Genomic DNA, 26,285 nt, shown 5'->3' with positions numbered 1-26,285 from the left:
CCCATTGCTTTACAAATAAAGGGATTTTTGTACGCTATTGCTGCATAAAGGATTAAATCACCTCTGGAAAGCCCTCAAGACCATTTAAAGTGCTAAGAAGCTGGGACCTCTCTGATCCCAGCATCCCTGACAGGAAAGCAGAAAACCCCAAAACCTAAATAATAAATTGAGAAAACTTCTCTGCAAACCCAGGTAGGTATGTGCAGAAGGGAAACGTGGCAGGCAAAACACGGCCTCTGGATATACTGTTCCTGCTCTATCCAGTTCCCTGAGAAAATGAGGCTTGTGTGACCACATGGTGTGTTTGTGTATGTCTGTCCATTGCACCAACCCCTTTCCAGCAATTTCTGAAGCATCAACCAGTTGGCAGTGTTAGGTTTACGGTTGGATTCAATGACCTTAAAGGTCTTTTCCAACCTAAATGATTCTATGATTCTATAATTTCACTTGACAAGAGCTCCATTGAGGGAGAAGCAGTACTGAGAGCTGAACTGCTATCAGTCATGGGGGAAGCCACCTCAGAGCAAGAAACTTGCTATGTTCCAAGAACCGGAAAAACACAATGTCCTCTAGTAGTTTGCAATTTGAGTTAATTCCCTATTAGATGTGTACCTTATCGGACCAAAGAAATCTAGCCATGACATACAACTCTGTTGAAAAGCTAGCTCACTCATCTCGCAGCTTGTGGAGCGATATACAAGAACACTAAGGGAACCCATGGGAGTACCATGGAGGCGCTCCGGTAAGAAGCAACATCCTTTTCTACCTACAAGTGCTGAGAGGCAGAGATTCCTGTTGCTAAGGACAGTCCTCAGCGATTCAGACTGAAGGATCAGCCCTTACAGGTGCCTTCAAGTAGCAGTCCATCCACTCTTTGTCTTTTTAACCAGAGACTCCTAATCCATGCCCAGGAGGCATTGCTCAGCCTGCCCGTGCCCACAGCAGTCCTCCAGGGCTCCCAGCCTGGGTCTCGCTGGCTGCAAGGAACCTCCCAAAGACAGACCGCAACAATTATACAAACCTGAACTCTGCCAGAAAGTCTGCCAGCTCTGAAAACCACAACATACATAGACACAACATAGAGCGAACAGCGATGCCGAAGCGTTGCACTAGCCTGTGTCCTACCAGCACTCCGACAGCAACAAGAAACGGGGCAATTCAGCAAGAGAATGGCTGTTCCTAAGGGCTCCCAGCATCCAAGATATCTCGGGTACCTTGCTGCAGACATATCCAGCACCTCTGACACCTACAGCATCCAGCACAGCACCATTCCGCTGATCTGGCAGAAGTATGGCCAGCTGGGAGAGTCCCTATGGCTGTAGTTTTGCAAAAAAGTGATGCTGCACTTGTTAGCAGTTTGCTAACCAAGACTGCTTGAAGAAGCGTAAGAAAGGAAAACTTTCATAAAAACAGAAAACACACAAGATTGCCTAAGACCTCAACCTTCTCATAGAAAAACATCCCACTCATGATTGTTGAAGTGGATTTTACAAGACTTACTGTGATGACATCCAAAATTTATTACAGCTTTTACAACAAGACCGTGTCTAGTAAAGAGGGATGTAGTGACAACATTTACTTGGCTGGATTTAGCTTCTTAGGGCACATAAATATACTTTTGTACTTTAAGAACAGCCGTAGCTGCCTACTAAATCTTGAATAATACAAGGCAGCTTTGTAGACCTTTAAACACATGCACCAACTTGGTTCTGTCTCCTTCACAAATCTGCTTCCTTACTATCTGCCCAGTCAGTCCCCAGGGCCCTGTTCTGCTTGTCTTTTGTCAACCTCAGCTTTTCAAATGAAACCGTTTGGAAATCATGCTTTTAAATTCCTATGCTTTTTCAGTATGGAATTCATTACTTTTAGAAAGTGGCCAAGTTTGTTTTCCCACCTCCCCCAGTTATAAAACAAACTGGAAAACTTATCTGTTTTCCTTGGTACATACATGATGAATTTTGCATGACTTTTTTAATTTGAAAACTGATTTATTGACCATGTGTGTGAAAACCCTATCATACATATAAATTAAATTTTAGATTTCTGTTAAGCACTGAATAAGGAATTTCTTTGGTCTAACAGTTTAAAAAGACAATTTAAAGAGACACTAGATGAAAATAGAAATAGCTGGACAAAACTTTTGAAAACAAATAGCAATATTTTAGGTTGTGGTTTTTTGGGAGCCAGGTTTGAAACATCTTAAAGTGTCCTGATTTTCAGAAAACAGCTTGAGTCCAATATCAGAAAATTAGGTCCTTTGCAAGTCCCTCATGCTCGTGGTGTTGACCACTTCATAGGTAAAAATAACACTTTACCTATACATTGTGCTCTCTAATATACTGATTACCAAAACAGCACAAGGACTAGGTGATATTTTGCCAAATAACGGGACTGTATTCTAAAAACCTGAATCCAGCCATAAAACTGGGTAAGAGCCCAGACCTGCTGTCTGTGTCTTGTGTCTTATGCAGAAAGCTGGCTCAGCTCCTGGTGGCCACCCCAGCCGGAGGAGCCCAGCAGCATCCCAGCCTGATGCTGACCTTGCCCTTCCCCTGCCATGGGGCTCCTAGAGCTTACTCAGGGGGCTTGGGCAGAAATGAGGGTAAGGACAACCTTCCATAGCCACCCAAACTAGCCCTGGCCCTCCCAGCCCCCAGAGAAGCCTGACCCACCAGCCCCACCATGCAAGTAGCTCCCAAAAGTCACATTCCCTGCTCTGAGGCAGGGCACTACCCAGACCCAACACTTATACTTCCAAGAAGGATCGGTCACAAACCCTAGGATCAGTGTTAAACAAGCAAACCCATAGATGACTGCACCTAAGAAATAAAAACAACAACCCCCAACTTAAATGCAAGTTTGCCTACATTTTATAGCATCTCCTGTATGCAGCAAAGGATTTGGACTATTTCCACATTCATTTTTGCTGCTGCTGTTCTTATAAAAACACATTGTTCTTTCCCTGTGACATTTCTTCGTATCTTTGAAAGAATGCTCTCTCCTACCACAAAATATTTGGCTTGAATCCTCCAGTGAGGAGGTGCCAAGGGTTCGGCTCATGTTTTAAAAACAAAAGAAATATTACTCTAAACATAAAACAAATGAGTGCAACTGTAACAGTAGATGGAGACAGAGCTCCTAGCACAACCTATGAATAATTCTAAGTCCTATTAGAAGTAACACAGCTTTCTGAATTTCCCTAGAAAACAGCATGTCATTATTAGGTTCCAGCTTGACTAAAATGCAAAATGTCATTTTTTTCAGAGAAAAAGTTAAACAAAAGACAACATATAGTGTAACAACTAAGCTGCAAAGCATATCCACTTACAATCTGAAATTGTAAAAGACAATGTGTGTACGCATAAGCACAGAGATATTAAAAGATGGCTCTTACCTCCATCTCCAGATCCTGAGCCGGCATCTGAGAAAAGAACAGAAAGACATTTATATTCATGTGCTACAGTATGTCCTGCAAGCATGCGAAGCAAGACTGTTCAGTTAAGTATATTACAGTGTACCTTACGTTTGATGTCATCCCTGGGTAAATTATAAAGATCTAATCTGAACGTAGTTCACTCAAGCCATCTTTCTCATGTGTCAACTCTTTTTCTTTAAAGTCTGTATATCAGACTAAAATAATGTAAGCCCTGGAGTGCTGTAACGTCCTCATAAGCCTCTGCCTCATTTTGTTGTACTGAGACTGATAAAGCTTTGTTCCCAACAGTTGTGCAAAGTTACTTCACTTGGCCACTGCTAAACCCCTCACCATCAAAGAGAATTTTTTAAACCCTTTTTTTTTTGAGGCCAGACCAATTAGAAATCCATGTCATTATCTTTACAAAACAGTGACACCTCATCAGATCATAACTAGTTGGAATAAACTATTGAAATCATTATTATTCCAAGTCTTTAGACAAATGATTAAAATGCCATTTTTCTTGAGGTTGTTGCTGAGCTTCAAAATTGAGTGCTTTATCTTTATTTTTCCTTTGCTTGATGTTTGGAATGGCTGGAATGATGCTTGATGGCTGGAATGATGAGAGTCACAAATTTAGAAAGTGCAACATCAAGAAATTGCCAAGCCCGGCGCTTCATTACGAAACTTTCTAAGCAAGGCAAAGCACAGAAATGCATACACGTGTAGGGTTACCAAAAATAATCCATAAGAGGAGTTTCTTTTTCAGGAAAGGGAGGGAGGTTGTCATCCCATCCTCCCGCTTAGTGGAGGGGTTATCCATTTATCAGCATCAAGATTAATAGAAAGAGTTTGGAAAGGCTGCTTTGGGATCCAATTACCCTATGAACTCTTAGATCTAATTTACTGACAGCAAGGTCTGGTGGATCTGTACTGGCTTGTACATGCCATCATTGCTCAAAGTCAAAAAAAGGAAAACCTTTATTTAAATAAACCTGTTGCAAGAATGGCTTAAAATGGTAGATTTACACAGCAAGACTGCATAGGACAGATGAAAAAGATGGCTGGAAAAGAGAACAGAAAATGATGGTGTTTTGCCAGTGACCATCTCCTGCATTTTCCTGATCTGATCTTCCATCCTGATGCTCTTTCCCAAATGAGCTACTGAGGAAAGAGGAAAGAAAGGCATCTTCCTTACAATGCCCTCACGGTGCCGGGAAGCACTGCTTTCCAGGTGTGCCAGGCCTCCCCAGCACAGAGGAAGAAGTGTCACTGCGGGAGGCAGATAAACTACCATATTCTCTGGCTCTTTGGAGGAAAAGGAACACATCCCCCTCCTCCTGCCCCTACCCTTCGATGCCCAGGACCCTGCCGGTCATGGCCAGAAGGGCTGCTCGCTGCCGGACCTCCCAGCAGCCCAGATCCCTGATGGGGGTCCTGCGCACCCTCTCTCTGCCCCATCCCACAGGGAAAACCTGAGGTATACAGCTGCTCCCTTCTCTGCTGAGCCTCCTTCCTTGAGAGAAGGAAAAAGAGGCCAAATGATTAAGACTTCAGGAAAGCCCTTTTTTTTTTTTCCTTCTCTGTTTCTGAAATCCACAACGTGTTTCAGCAAGAATGCTTCCAACATGGCCATTGCCAGTGGGCAGGTAAGTTTAAGAAAAGATGTAGCAATGCACTAAAATTATCCCTTTTGGTTCAAACTTTTTGATTAAAAAAAAACCAGTTGCTGTGCTGAGAGAATTTACTAAGTTGAACAAATCCTACGCCACAATAGGCTTTGTCAGTCTGAGCTCCATTTAATACCAATTTATAGACAAAAAAATTGCAGCTTATGGTTTTTCCTTCGTGAAAATTGTCAGGTAACAGCTTCACAGAAGAACAACATTTCCAGGGAAAGAAGTTTATTTTCTCTCAGGTGTACGAAACACAAAATTACAGCACTGCAAAAAGTTTGTCTAATGCACTTTTTATTGACTCCTCTGTCCTCAGCCAAGAAAAAATTCTGCTTTAAGTTTAAAGAACTCTCCCAAGAACAAAGACTTACTCCTCCCACTCTTTTCAAGTTAACTTCACTGCCCACCTCTAACAGATACTGAGTACAAAAGGAAAACTTCGAGAATAAGCATAAGCAACTCAGCTTTCCTGATTTATTTTGCTCATTCACCTTTCTAGCTGTTTCATAAAAGCAGAGATGCAAATAGCTCACGATGCTGAGTTAAGCAAAGATGCCTCAAATGCCAGTCAGTTTTCACATACACTCTTTAATGAATTCTTCCAACAAGTCCAGAAAAAAAACCTGTTGCACAGACTTGTTCGTTAAATGTGTTTTGGGCCAAATCTTCAGCTGGTATAAATTGGCAGGGCTCATTACAACCAGTGGTCTGTTGAATCATACCAGCTGGGAATCTGGCTCTGCATGCATAAGGAAAAACCTAAGAAACTGGATTGCAGGCAATAATGCTCCAGTTCTATCTCTCCAGATTATGGAGAGGTTTGTGGTAATCCAGATGCCCATTTATCAGACATCTGCTCGTTTAATCTGCTTGCAGTTACTTGTCGTAACAGCTCAGAAGTGTACACAGCACACAGGATGACAAGGAGCACAAGATACATATTAAAAAAAGAAAACAACTTCTGTGCTGCACTCTTCAAAACAGTGTGAAGGCTATACTGTATCATAGACTGTGAGCCTATACTAAGTTAGTTACTTAACAGGGAATGATGGCAGCAACTTCTTATGCCTAAGACCGCAAAGAATTAACCTGTAATGAATTCAAAGCAGGGATTCAAATGGCTTTTGCCATCCACAGGTTATCTTATTCAGGGGCATGGCAAGGTCTGCAGGCAGCCTGGAGTGCGTTATACGTACCAGTCGCACACGATCCTTCGGACACCAGGAGTATTTCGCTCTGCTGCTTGCAGGCAGCCTGTTTCAAGTAGCATTCGTTCTGGTAGGTGTCACCGTTGGAGCCGCACACGGGCACGTAGTCATTGTTACACTGATGGGAACGGACAGAGAACAGCAGCGTTAGTCACACAAGCAGGGTGGCACAGCATCCATTTGGGTGCCCCCCCGCCCCCTTCTAGTATTAAAACTCTGGGAAAACAACAGAGAGGAGGGACATGACCCTCCTCTTCACCTTTACAGCTACCAGGGGAGAGGGAGGGGGGATTTTTAAAAAGACAAAAGGCAGAGGAGCATAAACCAGACTTGAACAGGTCAGGAAAAAGATAATCTGAATGAGCAAAGTGTTCAATAAGTGCCCTCAGAGAGGCCTCTGCCTGCGAGGAGGAGGTGGGGGCATTCCTGGGGAAGGAATATAGGCAAGGCAAACGGCTCCTCACATCTGCAATAGCAGCTCATGTGTTTCCACTGGATGGCTACAGACAAATTGTAACGAACAGGCTCGCTTTTCCCCTCCTCCTGCACATACACACCCTCACTGCTACAGAGACAGTCGTTTGCATACACAGAAGTGTCTGCCTGTGTGTGTATAACTCTCCATTTAAGTACTTAGCTATAATTAGAACTGAGTGGACAGAGGGAAATTATTTCTGAGAGACCTATGATCAAAACCCTCTTTCTGCAGAGACAATTCAGTTCCTGGCGAGCCGCAGCCAGGATGCTCTGTGAAGGTCCAAGCTCTCCCCGCGGCGGCCAGCAGGCAGGAGCAGGAGCAGCAGCACCGCAGCGAGCTCAGCCAGCGCGCCGAAGAGCGCAGAAGTTACTCACACCATGCACCCCTCCTTCGGCTCGAACTCCTGCTCAGCTCTGCAAACTACCTGCTTTGTTCCCTCTACCACCGAAAGACAGCTTTGCCCTCTCTTGTTCATTTTAATAAAAATAATTCCATTTTATATTGAAAATTGGGCAACCTACCGGGTGCAGTTATCATAAGATAATCACACTCTGAGGCTTAGAAATACTTGGATGTACCCTGTACATGGTAATTATACCAGGGATATGATTATCTCATGATTACCGTACTCCTGGTATGCCTCATTGTTTAATTATAACAAATGGAATTACCACAATTATTATTTACAAATGCTCACCTCTGCTTAAATCCAAGTGAAAATTAAAAAGAAATTGTACTTCCTATTTAGCTGTATTATGCTGCAAAGTGTCTGAGGTGTGTTCATCAGTCACAATGTAAAATGCAGAACTGAAATTCCAGGGATATAAACATCAAATATCCTTCAAAGTGAATGACTACAGAAGTGATTAACACAAACAATTGCATAGATTGCATTAATTGCAGGACTCCACAGAGAGCAGCTGCCAAGAAATTATTCATAGTTGGTCAGAGTGACATTTTGATTGGGCCAAATCAAATGACATTTTCCTTATGCATTGTATTTTCTTAAATCTTCCCAAGCTGCTGCCCACCCCCAGCGCTCTTTTCCCTTGGAACAAGAACGAAAACCAGCAGCCACAACAGTAGAAATCCTCTCCTTCTGCTCCTAACGAAGGGCTCCTCCATGCAGAGATTTTAAATAGTTGATTAAAAAGTGTTTCTATGCTATTTTCACCATTATGTTCCAAATCCGAGCAACGTTTCAAGCAGAAAATGCCAACTTCATCCAGAAGCTCAACAGCAATTGCTGGAGGCTGATCTGGAATACTTAACCAGGACAATTAACACAATCATGCAAATTTTTTAAAGCATGAAGGATCAAATCATGCTTGCTTTAGACATACTATCTGCTTGTCACCCATGGGAGTTTTTGCCAGAGCAATCTGTGCAGAATTTGGCCCAAAGTATCTCAACAGGCTCTGTTACATGTAGAAACAATGTTGGATCCTGTTCCCAAGAAACATAGTGGCAAACTCTGCTGGTTTCGCCCAGAGCGAGAGACAATCTTTTACACTGACTCAGCTGCAAATCTGAAAAGGCCAGACAGCCCTACATTAACAGCATACAGCATCAAGAGTGAAAACCCAATCCACAGAAACAAGTGACAGAGCTGCTATGAGCTAGGCTGGAACTTCTTCCAAAGCTTGGCAATTTTAAAACGCATTTAAGAGACACCAGGGCTCCAGGAAGGATTAACTCTCCTGGCAGAAGTTTTTCCATGTCTCCCGTGGCTCCTGCCACGCTCAAGCTTGGCTTCAGCCAGCGGAGGTAGAGGGTACTCCATGATGAGCACAGGTGATGAAGCCTTTTCTTCCTCAAAGTGTACTGGTCAAAGATGTATTTCTTCATCTGCTGCCTACTCTTTCCACCACTGCCATTGGACAACTAGTATTTGGATGGAAAAGGCAGAAGCCACAAGGAAACGAAAGATGTGAGATCTTCTAGATGGATCCTACCTTGGCTTTGAGCTGGGATGGCTCCAAAAGCCATCAGGAAACCATAGTGGAAGTTACCCGGCAAAGAAAAGACCATCGATGAGAAGGGTTGTGATGTTAGACACCAGGTTACTCCTAACCCGCTAGAGCTAGACTCGTGTACTTGACCATGCTGAATCCAGTACTTGCAGCTCTTCACCATCATAAAATAGTTCTTACTAGTATTGAAGAATATTAGACATTGACTGTCAGTTTCCTCAGTCTAGCGATACATTTTTTGCATTGGTTTAGGGCTCAATAGACCAAGCCCTAGATGTGGAAATGATTCTTCATCCCTCAAGTAAGGCGTAAGCACTCAGGGAAATCCATGTCAAAACTCCCACTAAAACCAGCAGCACAGTGCCATACTGTCCACTTCTCTCTTATACATGCACTTTTTTAAAACACAGCTGTAGAGCAGGGCAACAGATGTATCCAATTCAGCCAAGTATCAGTCAAAGGCTGCCTTCCTCAGCACCAGCAGCCTTGAGTGCCCACTGTCACAGCCAGGGATAAACCAGCTTTGCAAGTGTTGGGGTCAGCGCTGGGCACTGAAAGCATAAGGTTTGTTTCCTAAAGAAAATGATAACTTGTGTAACTCCTCCTCCTGGTAAAAGCTTGACCGCCTCCTACTCTCGCAGATTCACTACTCCCAAAATGCCACCTACACCTTGCAGCAAGTAGCATGAAAATATGTTCCGGAAATATAATATAAAGCTGCAAGTTGGCCAGGTGATGTTCCAGCTCCGTAAACACTGACGCATGTGAGGAACTCAGCATGCATGAAAACAGGACTCCTTCCTCACATAAAAAACTGAATGTCCACGGTCTTGGTGACTAAAGAGAAAAGACATGCAACATTGATGGAAACACCCTCGTATATTTTTGGATATGTTCATGAAATCTAAGAGGGAAGAGAACCCAGGCTGCCAGACCTATGGCTTTGGGCAGACTGGGGTACAGACCCCAGCGAGCCATGTCTCCAACCACATGCCTGCTGGCACAGCTCTGCACCTTCTGGTGGACCCACTGAGTTTGCTCTGTGCAGGGAGGGAAGGGGTGGTGGTTTCCCCCACACTCAACCCCACTGCTGGAGCAAGCACTGGCCCAGTACCAAGGTCTGGGCTTGCCCTGAGCAGGGGACGGGGCTGCATTTATTGATCAGAGCGGACATGGTGTTTTCCAATGCAACACATGTCTCATCGTGAGGAGTCAGTGAACGGGCTATAATTTTGCGGTAGAGTACGACAGGAGAGCCAACCAATATGAATCCCTTCCTTAGCACGTGCCTGCTGGCTCTCCCAGGATGGAAGCCTAACTCGAGTGTTCCAGAGCAGTCTGATCGTATTCACCCTTTCAAATAAAAATAAATTAACTGTAACTCCACTTGGACAGACGCAATGCGTCTGTGATTCTGGTTTGAAAAAACCCAAACCAAGATTGCAGCAGCCCTGCTCCCCACTTCTGCCTCCCCCAGCCCCTCAAGACACAGGCTGGCCAGCCCAGGACTTTTCAACAGTACGGAGGCAAAATTAGCTTTCCGTCCTTGTCTATTCTCTCAAGCTGCCGTTAAAGCCCCTGGCAAATTCTGGACAAAACATAAAAAGTAATTATAGTGATGAGGAGCCTGCTATTGATTTGTTCACTATCACCCCAGAGAGCTGTCACTGAGATGGGGGGCCTGAATTCTGATGGAGGACCCCCTTACTCATGACATAAATTACCTGGCTGGCTCTGCCTTACTTGGCCAGCCTCAGATAGCGCACTAGAAATTAATTTTCTACTCTGGTGGCATATCTTTTTGGCTTGTCACATTGTCCACTGAGGTTACAAGAGAAGCTAACATCCTCCCAAGCTCTGCCTGTATCAAAGCGGACGCGTTTGACTACAGAAGCCCCCGGCACCGCACGGCCCTTCGCAGCGCTGGCACAGGATCAGCCACAGGTAATTTGCCCTCCAAGGTCACAGTCAGCCCTGCGGCTCCACGGAGGGCCCAAATCAAGACAAAGAGCGCCGAGTGTTTACAGGGCCTGATCCAAAAGCCACTGAAACCAGAGATTACTGCTGATTTCAACTCATTTACTAGTGATCAGGCTCACAATTGCCCAACTTATTCTTTTGATCTCATTTACATATTCATACACCAATTAGCTGATTTCCTTAAATCTGTTTCAACTGCCCCCTACAGAACTGCTCAACTCAGCATATATATATAGCGTTCACCTCTCAAAGAGGAGACAACACAGCCCAGAGAGGTTTACTTAGCTTCATTTACCCTGAGTCACCAGGGACCAGCATCCTGCCTTGGGAAAACAGCGCTCCCAATGCCTTCTTTCCCACCGATAGCAACATCTGAGTTTGCTCCTTCTAGGCTATGAGTCCACTGCTTTATGCCAAAAGGCAACCCCAAACTGGGACCAAAGACAAGACCCAAGCGCTCTCTGTCGCTGCTCTAAGCTCCCAATGCTCATGGCACAACATCTGCCCCAGCTTACCACCAGGCCATGGGACAAGTCACAGACGTTTCACTGCATTACAAATTTTTCTTAGAAAGAGCAAACAGACCAACCCTTAAATCACTGCACATGCTGAGCCAAGGCAAATGCTCAAACCAGCATTCTCACATTGAATTTTTGATTGCATGCAAACTAGAAATGGAATAAAAAAACCCCCGTGGTCAATATGAATTCTCTCCCAACATGGGAAACACAAGCACTTCCACAAACAACTGTCTTGTTCTTATTACAGAAAATTCCTTCTTTGTTTTAAATGAAGGAATTTATCACTTGGGTTTTTTCTCCAAAGACACATTTGGCTCTAGAAATATAAACGATACTTGTCATGCTTCAAAGCAAATAGTCTATCACAGCTCAATAATAAATTAATCATTACAGATGTGCACGATCTTGAACTGTGCACTATTTGGCCTGCTCTACTGTAAACACTCAAATCAGTGTTACAAGTTCCACAACTTCACAGATCCACATTAAAATGCAAGAAACCACAGGGACATAAACGTACATACAACACGTGCTGGTACATGCTTAAAACTCCTTTAATTTGTTCAGTTTGTATTCAGGTCATTATGTAAAGCACAGCTGTTTTCTGAGTTGGCTAAAACATATTAAATGGAATCCTTCATAATGAAATCGTCTGACTTTGAGAATGCCTGAGGTTTAGATGTAGCTGCAAGAGGGAGAGAAAAGAAATAGAAGGAAAAACCCCTAGTGCTCAGTAATAGCCCTCCTAAAACTATATAAAACCTAAAGGAAGTTCATGATTTTGGAACAGAGGGATTGCTCCTTAATCTGATCAGCTGGGCAGATAAACAGGCAGAAGCATTGTCACTATGCAGCCCTTCCTGAAAATATTGCATAAGCACATTACAGATCCATTTCTTTAACTAGATCAGAACTCCGAATACAATAAGCCATGATCTGTATCAGAAATGAATTTAGAAAGGACTCTAAATCCTTGTTAAAAGGGCAGAGATGAAAAACCAGAAATGCACAACCTGAAACTGCAGACCCAAAGGGACATTTAAAGCCACAGCATCTGCATTTTCCCAGAGAAACTTAGGTCTTCTTGACACCAGTTGGTTCTCCTGCCAGCTTTTATACACGCTGCCAGGTTTTCCCTCTAACTTCGCTGCACGTAGAGAAATAAATTGCCAAGTGATAGGTTATAAAGGGAGAGCCTTGATTTGTATTCTCATTAGTGAATTACAGAACAAAATATCAGTCTTCTTACCTTGAACTGACAGACACAAGTCACACTGTCTCCAATCCTTAAACACTCCCCATCAAATTTACAGGTATTGGTGTCGCAGAGAAAGAGATCATTTTCTCTGTCATCGTAACCTCAAATGTAAAGAGAAAAAAAAAAAAGTCAGCTTTGGTCTAGCAAGAAGAACAATACGGGACAACTGCATTTTAACGCACACAGCACAATAACCTTGTTAATGAAACGACAGAGTCCAGATTTTCTTTTGTCCTTCCCTGTCCTCAGTTTTCTACTTTTTCTCTTGTTTCTCCCTCGGTCTTTCTCTTAGTCCTTACTCCCCACTACCTCACACACTTTTTTCCGATTTCACAGGCTTTGTTTCCCCAAAAGTCACCCGTTAATTATGCTATTTCATGGCTCTGGGTTGGAAATATCATCAACTTATCCCCATCCGATCGCAAATCTGTTGGACAAAACTCCAAATTGGAATTTCTCCAGCCCATGAGGCAACAAAGCCCCCAGTAATAAAGACAAACAGGCTGTGTGTTTTCCGTGATGGTCTGCCTGATCCCAATGAAGATTGATCACCTCTAAGTTAACAGGAGAAGTGCCAGGTTCCCCACAAGCCGCTGAGCAAACCTAGCTCTTTGCCTTTATTTTCTCCAGGAAAAATCAACGGATCTGACTGAAGATTCAGTTCACGAATACAAGCATGAATTTCAGATTTCGCTAGCTGACTTCCCACTCCAACAGCGTGCAGCAAGGTATTAAACAAAACAGCTATATCAGGCTCCAAACCCATTAAGATCTAAATCCATCGATTTTTTTAAAAAACGTCCGAGCGCTCTTAACCATATCACTACATGTTTAAAATTAAGAGCTTACCGTGGAAATCGTGTGTCCCCCCCCTCCGATCTAACATACTATGTGTGATGCACACGTTACCCCACATAACGCTCTTTCCCTTAGAAGGCTGTTACAGTCTAATTTCAGAATTGCTGTACATCGCGGAGAAGGGCCGGCTGCTGACCTACATAGGAAACTCATTATAAAGGTCAGCCCGACTTTCAGGAACAGGCACCGGGTTCCCGGCGTCCATACCCCGATTTGCTCCCAATTCGGTGCGCACGGGAACAGCCGCCCGCAGGATGCGCACACACGGCCCGTCTCTCCCGCGGCCACACGCCGAGCTGTCCCGTTTAAGCGCGGAGTTGCGCTCCGGCGGGGCCGGGGCGCCGTGCGGCGGGGAGCCCTGCCGCGGGGAGCCGCCCGCAGCCGCGGCGCTGCGCACCGGCGGAGGGCGCGGCTGCCGCGCCCGGCCCCGCGGAGCGGGGGGCAGCGGGGCAGCCGGGGGCTGCGGCCGCGCCGGGAACGGCGGCGAGCCCCGACGCCCGGGACTTTTTGCCTTTCTCTGTTCCCGCGTATTCAGCGGGACGCGGCATCGCCCTCTGAAGTTGCCTTCCCCGGGCTCGCCCGCGCAACTTCGAGCGCCCGGCGGGGCCGAGCGCCGGGTGCTCCGGTGCTTACCGGAGCAGTTCCAGCCGGTGGGCGTCTGGCAGTCGCTTAAGGAGGTAGGGAAGGCCGCCAGCTTGTCGGGGCGGGCGAGGACGAGCAGCACGGCGGGCAGCAGCAGCCAGCAGCAGCAGTCGCAGAGCGTCCAGCCGCCGCCGCCGCCGCCGCACTGCCGGGGCGGGGAGGGCTCCCAGGGCACCATGACTTCCTAACTCAACTCTCCGGCGGCGGCGGCGTGCCCCCCGGGCGGCGCGGCGGGCGGCAGGGACGGGCGGCGGGGCCGCTGGGCATCCCGGGGCCCCGGCCGGCGGCGGCAGCGGGTCAGCGAGCGGCGGCCGAGCGCGGGCGCGACGCTGGGGCGAGCGGCGGAGCCCGGCGGGGCGGCGCGGGGGTGCGGGCGGCGGCGGGGCGGGAAGCGGCTGCCATAGGGGCCGGGCGGCGGGGAGCGGGGGGAGGGCGCGGAGGGGCCGCCGCCGCGCAGCCGCCGCCGCCGCCGCCTGCCCCGCTCTGCCGCCCGCATCCCTCTGCGCGGGGGAAGCAGCAGGTCCCGGCCCGCCGCGTCACGTGCGCCGCCGCGCCGCCCCCATTGGCCGAGCGGGATGCGGGGCCCGGCGGGCGGGGCCGGCGGAGCCGCTGCGCCCCGCGGCAGCGCCCGAGGCAGGGCCGGGCCGGGCCGCGCCGCCGCCGCCGCCGGGCGGGGTAGGAGCGGGGGCCGGGCGCGCCGCCCCCGCGCTCGGCGCCCCCGGGCCCGGGGCGACCCCCGCGCCGCGCCAAGCCGCGCCAAGCCGCGCCGCCGGGGATGCGGGCAGCCCCGACGGGGCGGGGGCCGGGCCGGGCAGCGCCGCGCCGCTGCCCTCCCTGCGCGCCCATGCATGTGCGCGCATCGCCCCCGGCCGGCGCAGAGCCGCCGGTGGCAGGCTCACCTGGGTGCGCAGGCATGCACGTACGTGACCCGCCCGGGCGCTGCTGAAGTTGCTGGCCGCGCAGCCGGGCGCCGGTATCTAACCACGCGCGGATGCGACGTTCGGAACATAAAACACCATCGCGGCTGGTGGGGTCTGCAGCGGGCACGCGGCCGCCGAGGTGGCGAGGGGAAGAAACCAGCACAGCGGGGAAAGCAGGGAGGAGAGAGGGAGAGAGGGAGAGGGAGATCTGCTCAGCCTCGGCAGGCAGCGGCCAAGGGCTTGTCGGGCTGCGGCACCATCCCCGCGACGGAGCCGGCGGAAAAATGCACCATCACCGCGGCACGGAGGGCTGCTCTGCCCCCGTCGCCTAACGCACGCTCGGAGACCGCGGCCGAGGAAGCCCCGCAGCAGCAGCCTCCCTCCGCCTCCAGCCGGCGCTTTGCCACGGGGCTGCGGGAGCCGCCTCTCCCCGCTGCGCCCTTCGCCGCGGATCCTCCTCCCCTCCGGGGCTTTAGTTTCGGGAGGCGCGAGCACAGCAGCAGTGTCCCCCCCCGCCCCCGGTCAGTGCTTTCCGCTTTGCGGCCGGTGCTCGGAGCCGCTCGCCCCGGCCCCTGCCCCGGCTCCGCCGCAGGGGTGGGGGCGGCTCAGCTTCGCCCCGTCCTCCGCGCGTCTCCGGGCCCGCGGCCGCTCGCCGCCAGCTCCCGGGCGTAGCGAAGCCGACAGACACCTGCCAGGTAAACGGGACCCCCTCGCCCCCCGCCCGGCACTTAACGTGCGGCCGCGCCGGCGGTGGGATGGGGCGGCCGGCGGCTGTCGCGAAAAATAAAACAAAACCGGATCAATTTGTCCAGACGGCAGCAGGGACGCGCTTTCTAGGCACGGGCGCTCAACCCCCGCGGACGCGGGCTGCCCCTGCGCTCGGGCCGCTCGCTGCCCGGTGCGCGGAGAGGCGGCAGCCGCCCGCGGCGCAGCCGGGCCCGGCCCGCGGGGCAGGACTGCGGGGCTCGGGGCGGACGCCTGGCCGCCGAGCAGGCGGGCTCCCCCTGCCCCTCCTCTGCCCCCTCCTCTCGCTGCGGGGCGCAGCTCGGGCCCTCGCCGTTCTGCGGGGCAGCAGCGGCCCCCGGGCGGGCAGGGGCGAGCCCCGAGGGCGGCCGCTGCGGGCGGGAACGGGCGCGGTTCCCCCGCGGGCCTGGAGCCCCCCGGATGCGTGTGAGGAGGCCCTGCCGGAAGCTTGCTTTTCCCAAAAGTATGGCCTCCTTTTCGACCCTAAGTTAAAGATTTAGGACTTGCTCTTTAAAAATACCGGCTGACATAGCTGATGCAACCACGGTTTGAGGGGTCTATACAAATCCATACAACAGTACCACGGCTTAGTATCCCTTCCTATGGGGACTTTCTACGTGGGAGCCAAGGAATATTTTATGCTCATATAATTCCTATCTAGCTTGTCCGTGAGCTGCGAGACGGGTTTTCTTCCCTCTCTTTTCTGCTCTGTACATCTACACCTGCTCCCTGCTCTGCCCACCTGTATTGACCTCATCTACCCACCCGTAGTCCAAAAGCCTGTGCTACAATTAAAAGGATATCATTTTGCACATTCCAATATGTGCTAAGGCTCTGATGAAGATCCACACCAGTCCCTGTGTCTGCTGTTTCCTATTGACTAATCAAACCCTAAGCCGCACCTCGCAGAAAGGAAATACTAATTTTTACTGCCTGCTAGTGGTTGCACTGAATCTTATCCTTCATCTGCTGTGGGCTTACTCTGGGCATCTGCCAGCTGAGCACCTGGTGACAGATCAATTTTTTTCTTTCTCTTTAGCTCTTTATTTCACTTTTTCATGCCATTCCATTATTCCATTTCCCATCATATTCTTTCTATTTCCCCTCTCACCTCTTCCTTTTTGTTTTTAACTTGTTTCTTCTTTCTCATATTCATTTTTTGTTGCTTGCTGAAACTCAGCTCCCTGCTTGGCTGATCAGTTGAGGTGCTTAAAAATAAAAAATGTCCTGGCTGGCCAGGTACTGCAGTCACACAGCTCCACCAAGGGAATGTCCTGCGCTCTCTTCATTTCTTCTTGCTTCCCCCTTGTTTCTTCTTCCTACATTCCTCTATGTGGTCTCACTGCTCTGTTTTCCCCGGGTTGTAATTACCATGGCCCACAGTTTCTACCCTCATTCTTTTTCTTCTTTTCCTCCACCCCAGACCCCCTTCGTTTCCACATAGCTACAGATCATAAAGGCACCACTGGCCTCCTTATTTAGAGACCAGTTTAACCAGACCATACAGGGAATGAAACTGTTAGGCCAGTCTTTCCCAGTCTCGCAGCCAGGCCCTCTCTGATGAGTCTCTCCTGTCACTATAACTCACGCCCAAGATGATACCACAAGTGTATCCAGCATTCACAGAGTATCATTAAATACAGCAGCAGAAGGCCGGCTATGGCCCGTGTTCTCCCCAGAGTGCTGTATAACACCGCAGCGACCGAGTCTCAGGCACACGGTTCTGACTTACATTTACCCTGCTTTATTTTCAGCCACTCAGACAACAGGCACTGCCTGGGGAGACAAAGGAGCCCCTCTATTTTTGTACTTGTTTTCTGACTCTGGAATGTGGAAGCTCTACCAGAGGTCCTGTAATTGTCACAACATGATGCTTGAACTATGAACCTGGAACTGTCTGAAGGGCAATCTGCTTAAGGCACAGCATTACGGTTTTTGCTGTGACTAGCACTGTTATTTTCTTTAAAAGATTTTCCTTGTTGATATGAAAACTTTACTTATAAAAAGTTCTTTATGATAAAAATACATCTGTCAGTGTTCCAAAAGGGACAGCTAGACCCACGAGCTCTGTTTCTCCATTACCCTCTCTAGCAATCTCTTTTGAATTATAGAGACTGAGATACAGCCATTTTTCCATGTAGTTCCTAGCTCCAAAGCATACATTCTTCTGCCCTATTAATCCGACACCGCACACACAATCTCTCGGTAACACATTATTCCCAGATATACTTCAACACTTAGGCTAGTTGACACCTGCATTCTTGTACTCCCTGATGTTCCCATCCCATCTCACCGCTACACAAATGCTACTACTCATAAACCATGCGGTTTTCACTACTGGGTTCACTACCGGGTTCACTACCACGCAGGCAGCGTTATGCTAGTGTGATGTACAAATGGCGGCCAGCATCATCTTAGTGAGATACTGAGGTCACAACACACGTGCCCTGGCTCCCCACATCCAAACGAAGTACCAAAGACCAACAGCCTTTGGAACGGTTCCTTGTGGTTATGTGCTTGGCTCCAGTGCCAGATAAGCAGCAAAAGCGATCTGAAGTCTTCTTGAAAGGGTGCTTCTAGTGCATGATGAGGGGAGACCACATCTCGAGTATTAAACCCATTACTTGTGGAGCTTTTCTGAGGCCTGCGCAGTTTTGAGATGCTACATGAAAGAGGCAGGTAAGCGGCCTCAAGGGCAGCTGATACTGATACAGTGTTATCCAATGCACATGGTCATGCCACATGTACCAGTGCTTGGAGGAGATCAGCTCTCAGTTGAAAAGCAGCTGGCTGAGATGTTTCAAGTGCTCTGGAGATCTCAAAGCAAGGGCAGGGGCTGCCCTGGCGGTGCACTGCACTCCTTTAGCTAGGACTGGGCAGCAGTAGCCAGCAGCTGAGGCCTGGGGCCAGACTGCACCTGATCCCAGTCCCACATAGCCACGTCTGTGAGTAATGCCTTCTGTCACTGTGCTTGGCTAGGAGATGGTGTACTAGCGACGAATTATGCAACCTCAGTTATTCACACTTGTATTATATCTTGGCTGTGCTGCTCTTGGAAGCCTGCAGTTTCCCAAAAGTTTCCCAGAACTTGGGAGAAGCCAACTGGTACAGATGAGTGTAGCAAAACCTCCTCAGCAATACAAGCCATGGGTACACAACACCTGTTCTCTTTCTGCTCAGTCTACCCAAAGGCTATAAAGCTGAGTTTGTGGATCCTTATCTTTAAAACACTTTATGGCCTGCATCTGATGTCTCTAAAGGCCCTAGGGAGGTGACCTTGGTCAAAAAGGCTTCTTACAGTCTAGCTAATAGTCATCAACAATGTTTTCCTTGAGTCAGCATTAAAAGTACAGTATAAGGTTCCACAGCTGCTAAGAAAAATCCCACCAAATGTACAAGGGACATTTGAGTGAGCCTCTTCACCGCTTTCACCATATTGCCACATGTTTATGAAACACACATGCACAGAATTATAAAAAAAAAATCCACTCTGCACAATTCTTGAGAGAATGAGAGCCATGGTGCGTGTGTGACCTACTGCAAGATATCACCACCAGTGTTAGTTCCTAGAAAAAAAAGTGAAAAATTCTATTTAATCTACAAGAGAGTTGACCAAATAAGGTCCTAGCCAGTATTAAAAAGAAAGGAGTGTAGGGGTCACCTATTTTCAATGGCAATTCCTCTTGACAAAAGAGCGGGTCTGATTCCAAAGTCCCCACCAGAAAAGGCTGTTTTGCCAGTTGCCAGTTTGCCCAGTTGCCAGTTAGAGGACCCAGCCCAGAAGGAAAGGATGCTGCCTATTCCAGCAGAAGACCAGCAAAGGACCCACAACCTGTATGGACTTGCTGTGTGTGAAGCTGGAGTTTCCCCCTGCCATGGAAGAACAATACTTATTTCAGGCCCGTGTATTTTCAGGCCTGGTTTGACCAAAAGTTGGCAGACTTAGCCTACACACATGTTCCCGTCAGAAGTTTGTGAATCTCAAGCAGATTTTATGATCTTCTATTTTTCATGTTTGCAGGAAAAGTACATGTGGCTTCACTTGAATACACAGGCAGCAGGGTACTCTGACTACATGCAATTTTACAGATTTTATACAGCTTTCAGCTGAATCACATATCTCAATGCAAAGTATACCACTCTTGGATATCACATGGATTTTTAATGCTCTGAGGGATCCTTTGGGTCTATAAACAACAAGTAGATTACATTCATCTACATACTGTCAGACTTTTTTTTCCCCTTACTTGTGAGAGAAATATGGCTCTTATTCTTCGCTAGAACTCGTGCGTAATCCAAGTACAATTCATGGCCAGTTATGAGAAAAGTGTGCTGTATTTTTTCATTGTAATTAACTGCTTCAGAGCAAGACTCCTCATGTATAAAGATGAAGAAAGGTCTCAGCTTTTCCTGAAAGACGACTTGCCTTTCAGCAATGTGTCTCACACTTTGAGTTTTGACTGAAACATTCCACTACTTTGGTGACCTGTTATGCCAAAAAAGCTGTCTTGCGTTATGCTTTACTTTCAACTGAATGTGCTGGCACATGCCAAGAAACAGAACAAAGTATTGCAATATACACTGGAACACTATTTTGCGCTGCTCCACACATGAAATTGATATCAGAAAAAATGCACAAAGGGCATGGAAAATGTGAATAAATACTGTGATCCTTTTACCTTCATTTTTAAATAGATGGATTGAAATGCATGGATCCTAAAGATTTATGCATCCGTTTATAGTCCATTCTGGAGTTTTAACATTTCATGCAGCTTGTAGGAGGGAGTGTATTATTTATATAAAGTCATGGTTATTCAGCAGTGTTTATTCCTGAAGAGCAACAAAACGTCTTCAAGGGAGAAGAAGAAATTCGTAACTCTGGTGTACTACCAGGGTTAGCCAACTTAACACTCTTATTTTTTTGATTGATTTACAAAGAGCTTTGCTCCTACAAGCACCTTTGTAGCACTGGACATTTTGCTACCAGCAGTAGAAATCACCTCTGTCTCCCAGGACAGACAGCACTACAATGGATTAAGTGGCTTGACAGCTCTTCAAAGAGTCAGATACAGAAAGAGGTGGTGGTGGTGCTGGGGACCTTTACTGTTGTAGAGATCTTTGAGCTTTATTTTGCAGCTCTCGTCCCAGCACAGTACTGAATGGAGATGCAGAACTGGGGCCTGCAAGGAGAAAACCCACAGCAGCTATTCACTGATGTCACTTCCGTGTGACATCAGTTTCTTGGTCATGTGAGCTGTTTCTTCTGTCTGATGCAGTAACAACCATGTCTTATTTCCCATTATTTTCCTTCTCTATCTTTGGGCTCTTTTTCCCAGAGTTGTTTTTAAGACAAAGAGCATGAAAGTGTTATAACGTGAAAGAGGAAGTGCAGCCTTAGCATACCATTGGTCTTTCTAGCTACTCTTTCTTGCTACTTTACCTCATTGGAATTGTAGTGGTTGCTTTTTTTCCTAGCAGGCAATAAAACTGTTTACATGAAAAAGAAAAACAACCTGGAGACATACAATAGTGTTTCCAAATGGCATTTCTGAGTCAACTTTTAGGTTCACCTTCCATGAAGGTGGAACTTGCAGAAGTTACATTCAGCTCACCCCAACTGACCGCATGGTATCCTTCTACCTAGATATGATTCCCGCAAACCACCAAGGGGAATTAATAGTTTAACTGAACAAATCCCAAGTAGTTTGACTTATCCAGTCCTGTCTCCACGTAGCAACGCTGTCAACAGAAACACCTGAACTGTGTCTATCTATAGAGGAGAGAGGGCCCGGCTGCAGACAGATGTAGTACTGCTCAATGTACAGATGTATGAGCCATTTCTGCTTGTTTTCAGTAGACTCTTGAGGACAGGTAGATAGTACTGCTCAGCTGTTTAACAGATGCAGCGAAGGAGGAGTGCCGTTTCCTGCGAGAGAGGCGGCATTGCTGAAGGCCCACAGAAGACACTACACACTGTGCCAAAATACCTCATTATGGGTCCTCTGATGTGTAGCTAAGAGTAGGAGATCAGAGCAAGGTTACAGTGGTGTTTTCCTTGTACTCTTGCAGGCAGCTGGAGGCTGGGACTGCTCAGGGACAAAAGCTGGTGTCTCTGTGGTTAATAGCTCCCGATAGATTTTCTTTCCATGAATTTCCCATGAACCACACAAACATATGGCAGCCAGGAGGACCTGTGGTCATGAGCTTCACATACTGTGTGAGAAGATAACTTTCTTAAACTTGGCACCTGCTAACATCATTTGATACTCCTACTTCATGCATTATGAAACAGTAAACAATCATTTTGTATTCAGCACCTTGTGCCAGCCCATATCTGTAAGCCCTGCTCCATGTCTCCTGATATATTGCTAAATCATTCTAACAGATAACAGCCTGTCCGTGCTTTCCTTTTACGTATGGATGGAGATCTAGCATCAGTGTCCCTGCTTACGAGAAACATCAATGGGCAGTGTCTGACCATTGTGTGCACTGCCGGTAGGAACATCCCTGCCACAGTAACTGAGCACATGGTGTGGGTACCAGAACATGCACACAAAGATGCTGTTACCTGTCACACATGAGGCTTTTGGGAACAAAGGGCACTTGTATGCCCCAGGTGAATATCAAGATACGTATGAATGTGGACTTCAGTTCAGCTACTCTGTCATGGTATCGTGCCAAAGTGACTGCGCCAGAGTGGTGGTGCGGTCCCGTGCACTAAGCAGTAACAGGCTGATGAGCAGCCTTCATCTGGCCTGTCTCAGGTCAGAGAACGAAGGGTCACGGGCGTGTTTCTGATTGTTCTTGGGAATGGGGCTTCAGTGAGAATCAGGTATAACAGAAAAAGTGCTAACACTCTGAAGGGTTTGCATAAGGATTCTCACAAGGATCAGAAGTCAATGTCCTTAGAAATTTTTTATACACATACGCACACCCATACATGTGCATAAAAATTCACAATTTAGCTATTGTAAAACCAGATTCCATATCTGAGAAGGGAGAGACCCAGAAAAGCTATAGTTCTGAAAAACAGATCATTTGGCATTTTCTATCTAAGGATCTGAAAGGGGTGTTTTGTCAATACCGACGTTGTACACAACAGACTACCAACAGCTAGCACAGAGATGATGTTCTAAGGAAAACTAATATTGTTTCCCATTTAACATATAGCACCAATACTTAGCCAGGTATAGTATTTTATCAAGCCACACTAATCTCCTATCTGTTTTGCAAGCTATCATGCATATATTTAACTTCACCTTAAACGAAACGAAACAGCAATACAGAGGAGCATTGTTGAACCTGAAAACATTTCACTCCCTATCATGTAATTAATTTTTTATTCAAAATGTCATCGCTTGTGTGTGATAGAAACATTCTTTATGATCAGTCAGGCAAAAGTAATTATTATTTAGAAATTATTTGAAGGCATACCAACTCAAAACAGTAAAAAATGCAACTGAAGATGCTTCACTAGCTAAAACATTCATGTCAAATGATACATATAAATGGTTAACTGTTAAAAAAAAAAAAAAGAGAGACTTGTAAAGTACATCAGGTAAAGCTCTGTAATAATAAAGAGATCCTTGCTGCCTTAAATAGAAAGTTTAATAGCTTCCATTTAAAGAAAGAAGAATTAAAGGCAGACTACAGTCCTAAATACCGCTTCTATCTACTCTGAAAATGGTGGCACAGAGTAATTTTTCGTAGGTCTGTGACACACATAAACAGAAACTATCCCAGGTACTCATTGCCCGACACATGAAAATAAAACTGCCTTTTACATCTACTAATATTGGGAGACCCAAACTGAAGGTGAATGAGATGTCTTTGCACTTGTGATACCCAAGAAGTTACTCATCCCTCTCCGCAACCTCTCAACTGTTTTCTTCCTCTGCTGATGACCCGTGTCTTTGCTGACCCTGCTCCACTCCCAGCCCCCGTCCTACAAGGTTTTGAGGCACAGCATGCACCCTGCTATCCAATGGTCCTGTTCTTCTGGGAGAAGCGGGACCTTCTGGCATGACAAGCTGGCTCGGTCGAGTGTCCACCGTCCTCCTGCCACAGCCCTAGGGGAGGGTCTCAATCCCAGCTGGGTGGGCTGGGAGGAAGCAGGATACAACCAACAAAGGCTTTTGCTTCCTGTGGAAATGGCACACTCTCTGCCCAGAATATAGCCTCGCCACTTGTTTTTCCTTTGCTTTGTAAAATTTGCTACAACTTCAGAACAAGGTAGCTACTATTACTATTAATTGCTGTGCAGGAGAAACACACAGCAGTTACGAAAAGTTCTCTACAGTCCCATGTCCTGCATTAGCCACTGCCTTGCTATACAGCTGCGGACAGGTCATGGAGGAGTCCGGTGGTATAAGGTCTCCGAGAGATCCCCTGCAGATGATTTATGAGCTTTAAATATCTGCTTTAAATAGTTCTTATTTATATCATAGCAGGAAGATGTAAAATCTGCTACATGTCAGCTCTGTAACCGAGAAGGGTGTGTGGATATATAATATGTGGATAATAGATAAGGTGCCAGTAGATGGCTCTCAAGATATGAGGCCTATGGCTTTCATAGGACTGAGACAACTTCTTGGTTATTGAGTAATAGCTACTTTTGCTGCATGCCGGGAAGAAAATAACCACTCAAACTGTATTTGGGAAGGTGAGAGGACAAAGATTACATGAAACTGGGGCATCTTCTCTCCAGACCTGCCCAAAAATATCAAAGTTCTTAGCTTAGTTATTTTTGATAATTCAAAGCAAAAATGCAACCCCCTTTCAGTAAAGCATGCTTAAAATTCCCCTTTAATTCTTTGAGTGAGATTTAAGGGCTGTTTAAGCAGACTGGAAAAAGCTGAGAGAATACTTCTGCAGTACCCCTGTTTCTGTGCAAGAAGAGGTATTGCCAGTCCCAGCAGGGTTATGTAGTTAGTAAGTTAGATTTTCTAAACTAAACAGTTGAGCTATGTCTATTTAGAGTTTATTTTTTCAAGCATATGAACTAACACCCCTAAGGGGAGGGGGTCCAGGAGTGAAGCTCACAGTTAGCAATTCTACAGAGGATTGAAATGAATTTTTAGTACTGTATGAGTGAAGTAGATAATATTTAATTGCCATTTTTGCTTTCTTTTAAAAGGAGAAGAGAAGAGAAGAGAAGAGAAGAGAAGAGAAGAGAAGAGAAGAGAAGAGAAGAGAAGAGAAGAGAAGAGAAGAGATCTCATTCTCAATCTAGGCAGTGATTTATATTCCAAGCCTAAATTTTGTGAATTGAGCAAAGATAGACAACAAAAACAGAAGCAATCAAATTCTTCCAGCTATTTAATCACTCCTAAAGCAAGGGAGAGGATTTGTACAACATAACTATATTCAGACAGCTGGCCATGTAGTGCATGAACTAGAAATCCTGTTTGAAAATTTATTCTAATTTCAATTACATTTGTTTCTTGTCGATGCTTTAAGTGCAGTTTTTTACATAGGATGTCCTGAGGCCTACGCCACCCAACTGTGATATATTTTCCTGGTCAGCAACCCCAGTCTATATTTATTATACTCCTTCTGTTTCTTGGTTTCATGGCAGGGACAACTGGAGTGATTGCTGACTAAATAATTAGCCAAGGGAACGCTTTATCTGTATGTATCTGTACTCATTAGGCTAGTGAGAAAATGTAACTTACTTTCATAATCTCTTTCCCTATAGGTACCTGCCACTTTCCAGGAGCGAAGTAGGGAGAAAATGTAATTGCTACAAGCTCACACACTCATTATTAGACTAATGATACCTTCTTCTCTCAATCTTGCCTGATAAAGGCAGCTATAGAAGTGAAGGTGTAGAGCTGCTGCTTCCTATTAAATAGGAAGGAGAAATGCAGGCTTGTAGTATTTTTCCCCCCATCAAGCAATAGTGGGAGTACATAGAATATTATAGTATTATATAATACAGTAGAATAATATAATAAAATAATATAGTATTATTCTTATACACAGCGTGCCAAAACCACCTACACAGCCATGAGCAAAATAAGGGTGAAGGCACAGCGCATGTACTGACACCGTCCCACATTAGGAGTTCCCCGAGTGACCTGCCTTCCTTCTGTGTCCTCCAGAGGAACAATACTTCCTAATTTCAGGTCCTGCTCTTAAGTCTGTGTGTGTGTGTATATGTGTCTCTCCTCTTGCTCCCTCCTACTCCACTCCTACCACAGGCTACAGAGGGAATTAAGGAAAGTAGTTGGGTTAGTTTTGTCAGGTAAGTTAGGTGTCCTGCCTGTTTTGCATGAAGATACTTCTTGTATTTCAGTCTATTTTAAAAAAAGGATGAACTTTAGCTGAAAAGTTGGGCTGAGTTGAGCTAAGATCAAATTGCTTTATTTTGGTTTCTGCACTTGTTCTTTACAGAAGATGAGTATCACTCAACCCATGATACTCTTCAAAACCTTGCATGAAACTCTGCTCTTAGGTTTAAGAAAGAACTGTTGAACATAAACTACAACAATGTAAACTACATCCCTGAACTGCAGCCTTTAACATATTAATAGGGGTACCATAAGCTTTGGGAGTCGTGTAAAAAAAACTTCCATTCTTCCACAAGATCATAATTTCTCTTTTTTTCCAA

General features: G+C 46.5%; 1 protein-coding gene across 1 annotated transcript in view; it reads right to left on the bottom strand.

The window, feature by feature from the left end:
- Positions 1 to 14,294, bottom strand: part of TMEFF2 (transmembrane protein with EGF like and two follistatin like domains 2) — a 134,648-nt gene extending 120,354 nt beyond the window's left edge. Inside the window, exons 1-4 of the mRNA XM_072874427.1 lie at positions 14,001 to 14,294; positions 12,501 to 12,610; positions 6,288 to 6,417; positions 3,395 to 3,421 (exon numbers count right to left, since the gene is read on the bottom strand). Of these exons, the coding sequence (XP_072730528.1) occupies positions 3,395 to 3,421; positions 6,288 to 6,417; positions 12,501 to 12,610; positions 14,001 to 14,187 (454 nt within the window). The 5' untranslated portion in view covers positions 14,188 to 14,294. The remainder of the gene's footprint in view (positions 1 to 3,394; positions 3,422 to 6,287; positions 6,418 to 12,500; positions 12,611 to 14,000) is intronic.
- Positions 14,295 to 26,285: the final 11,991 nt, after the last annotated feature.

Source organism: Ciconia boyciana, chromosome 10 (assembly GCF_034638445.1).
Source record: "Ciconia boyciana chromosome 10, ASM3463844v1, whole genome shotgun sequence".
In the NCBI taxonomy this organism is placed as follows: domain Eukaryota; kingdom Metazoa; phylum Chordata; class Aves; order Ciconiiformes; family Ciconiidae; genus Ciconia; species Ciconia boyciana.
Note: the sequence above shows the minus strand (reverse complement) of the source record. Positions and strands in the feature narration are given on the sequence as shown.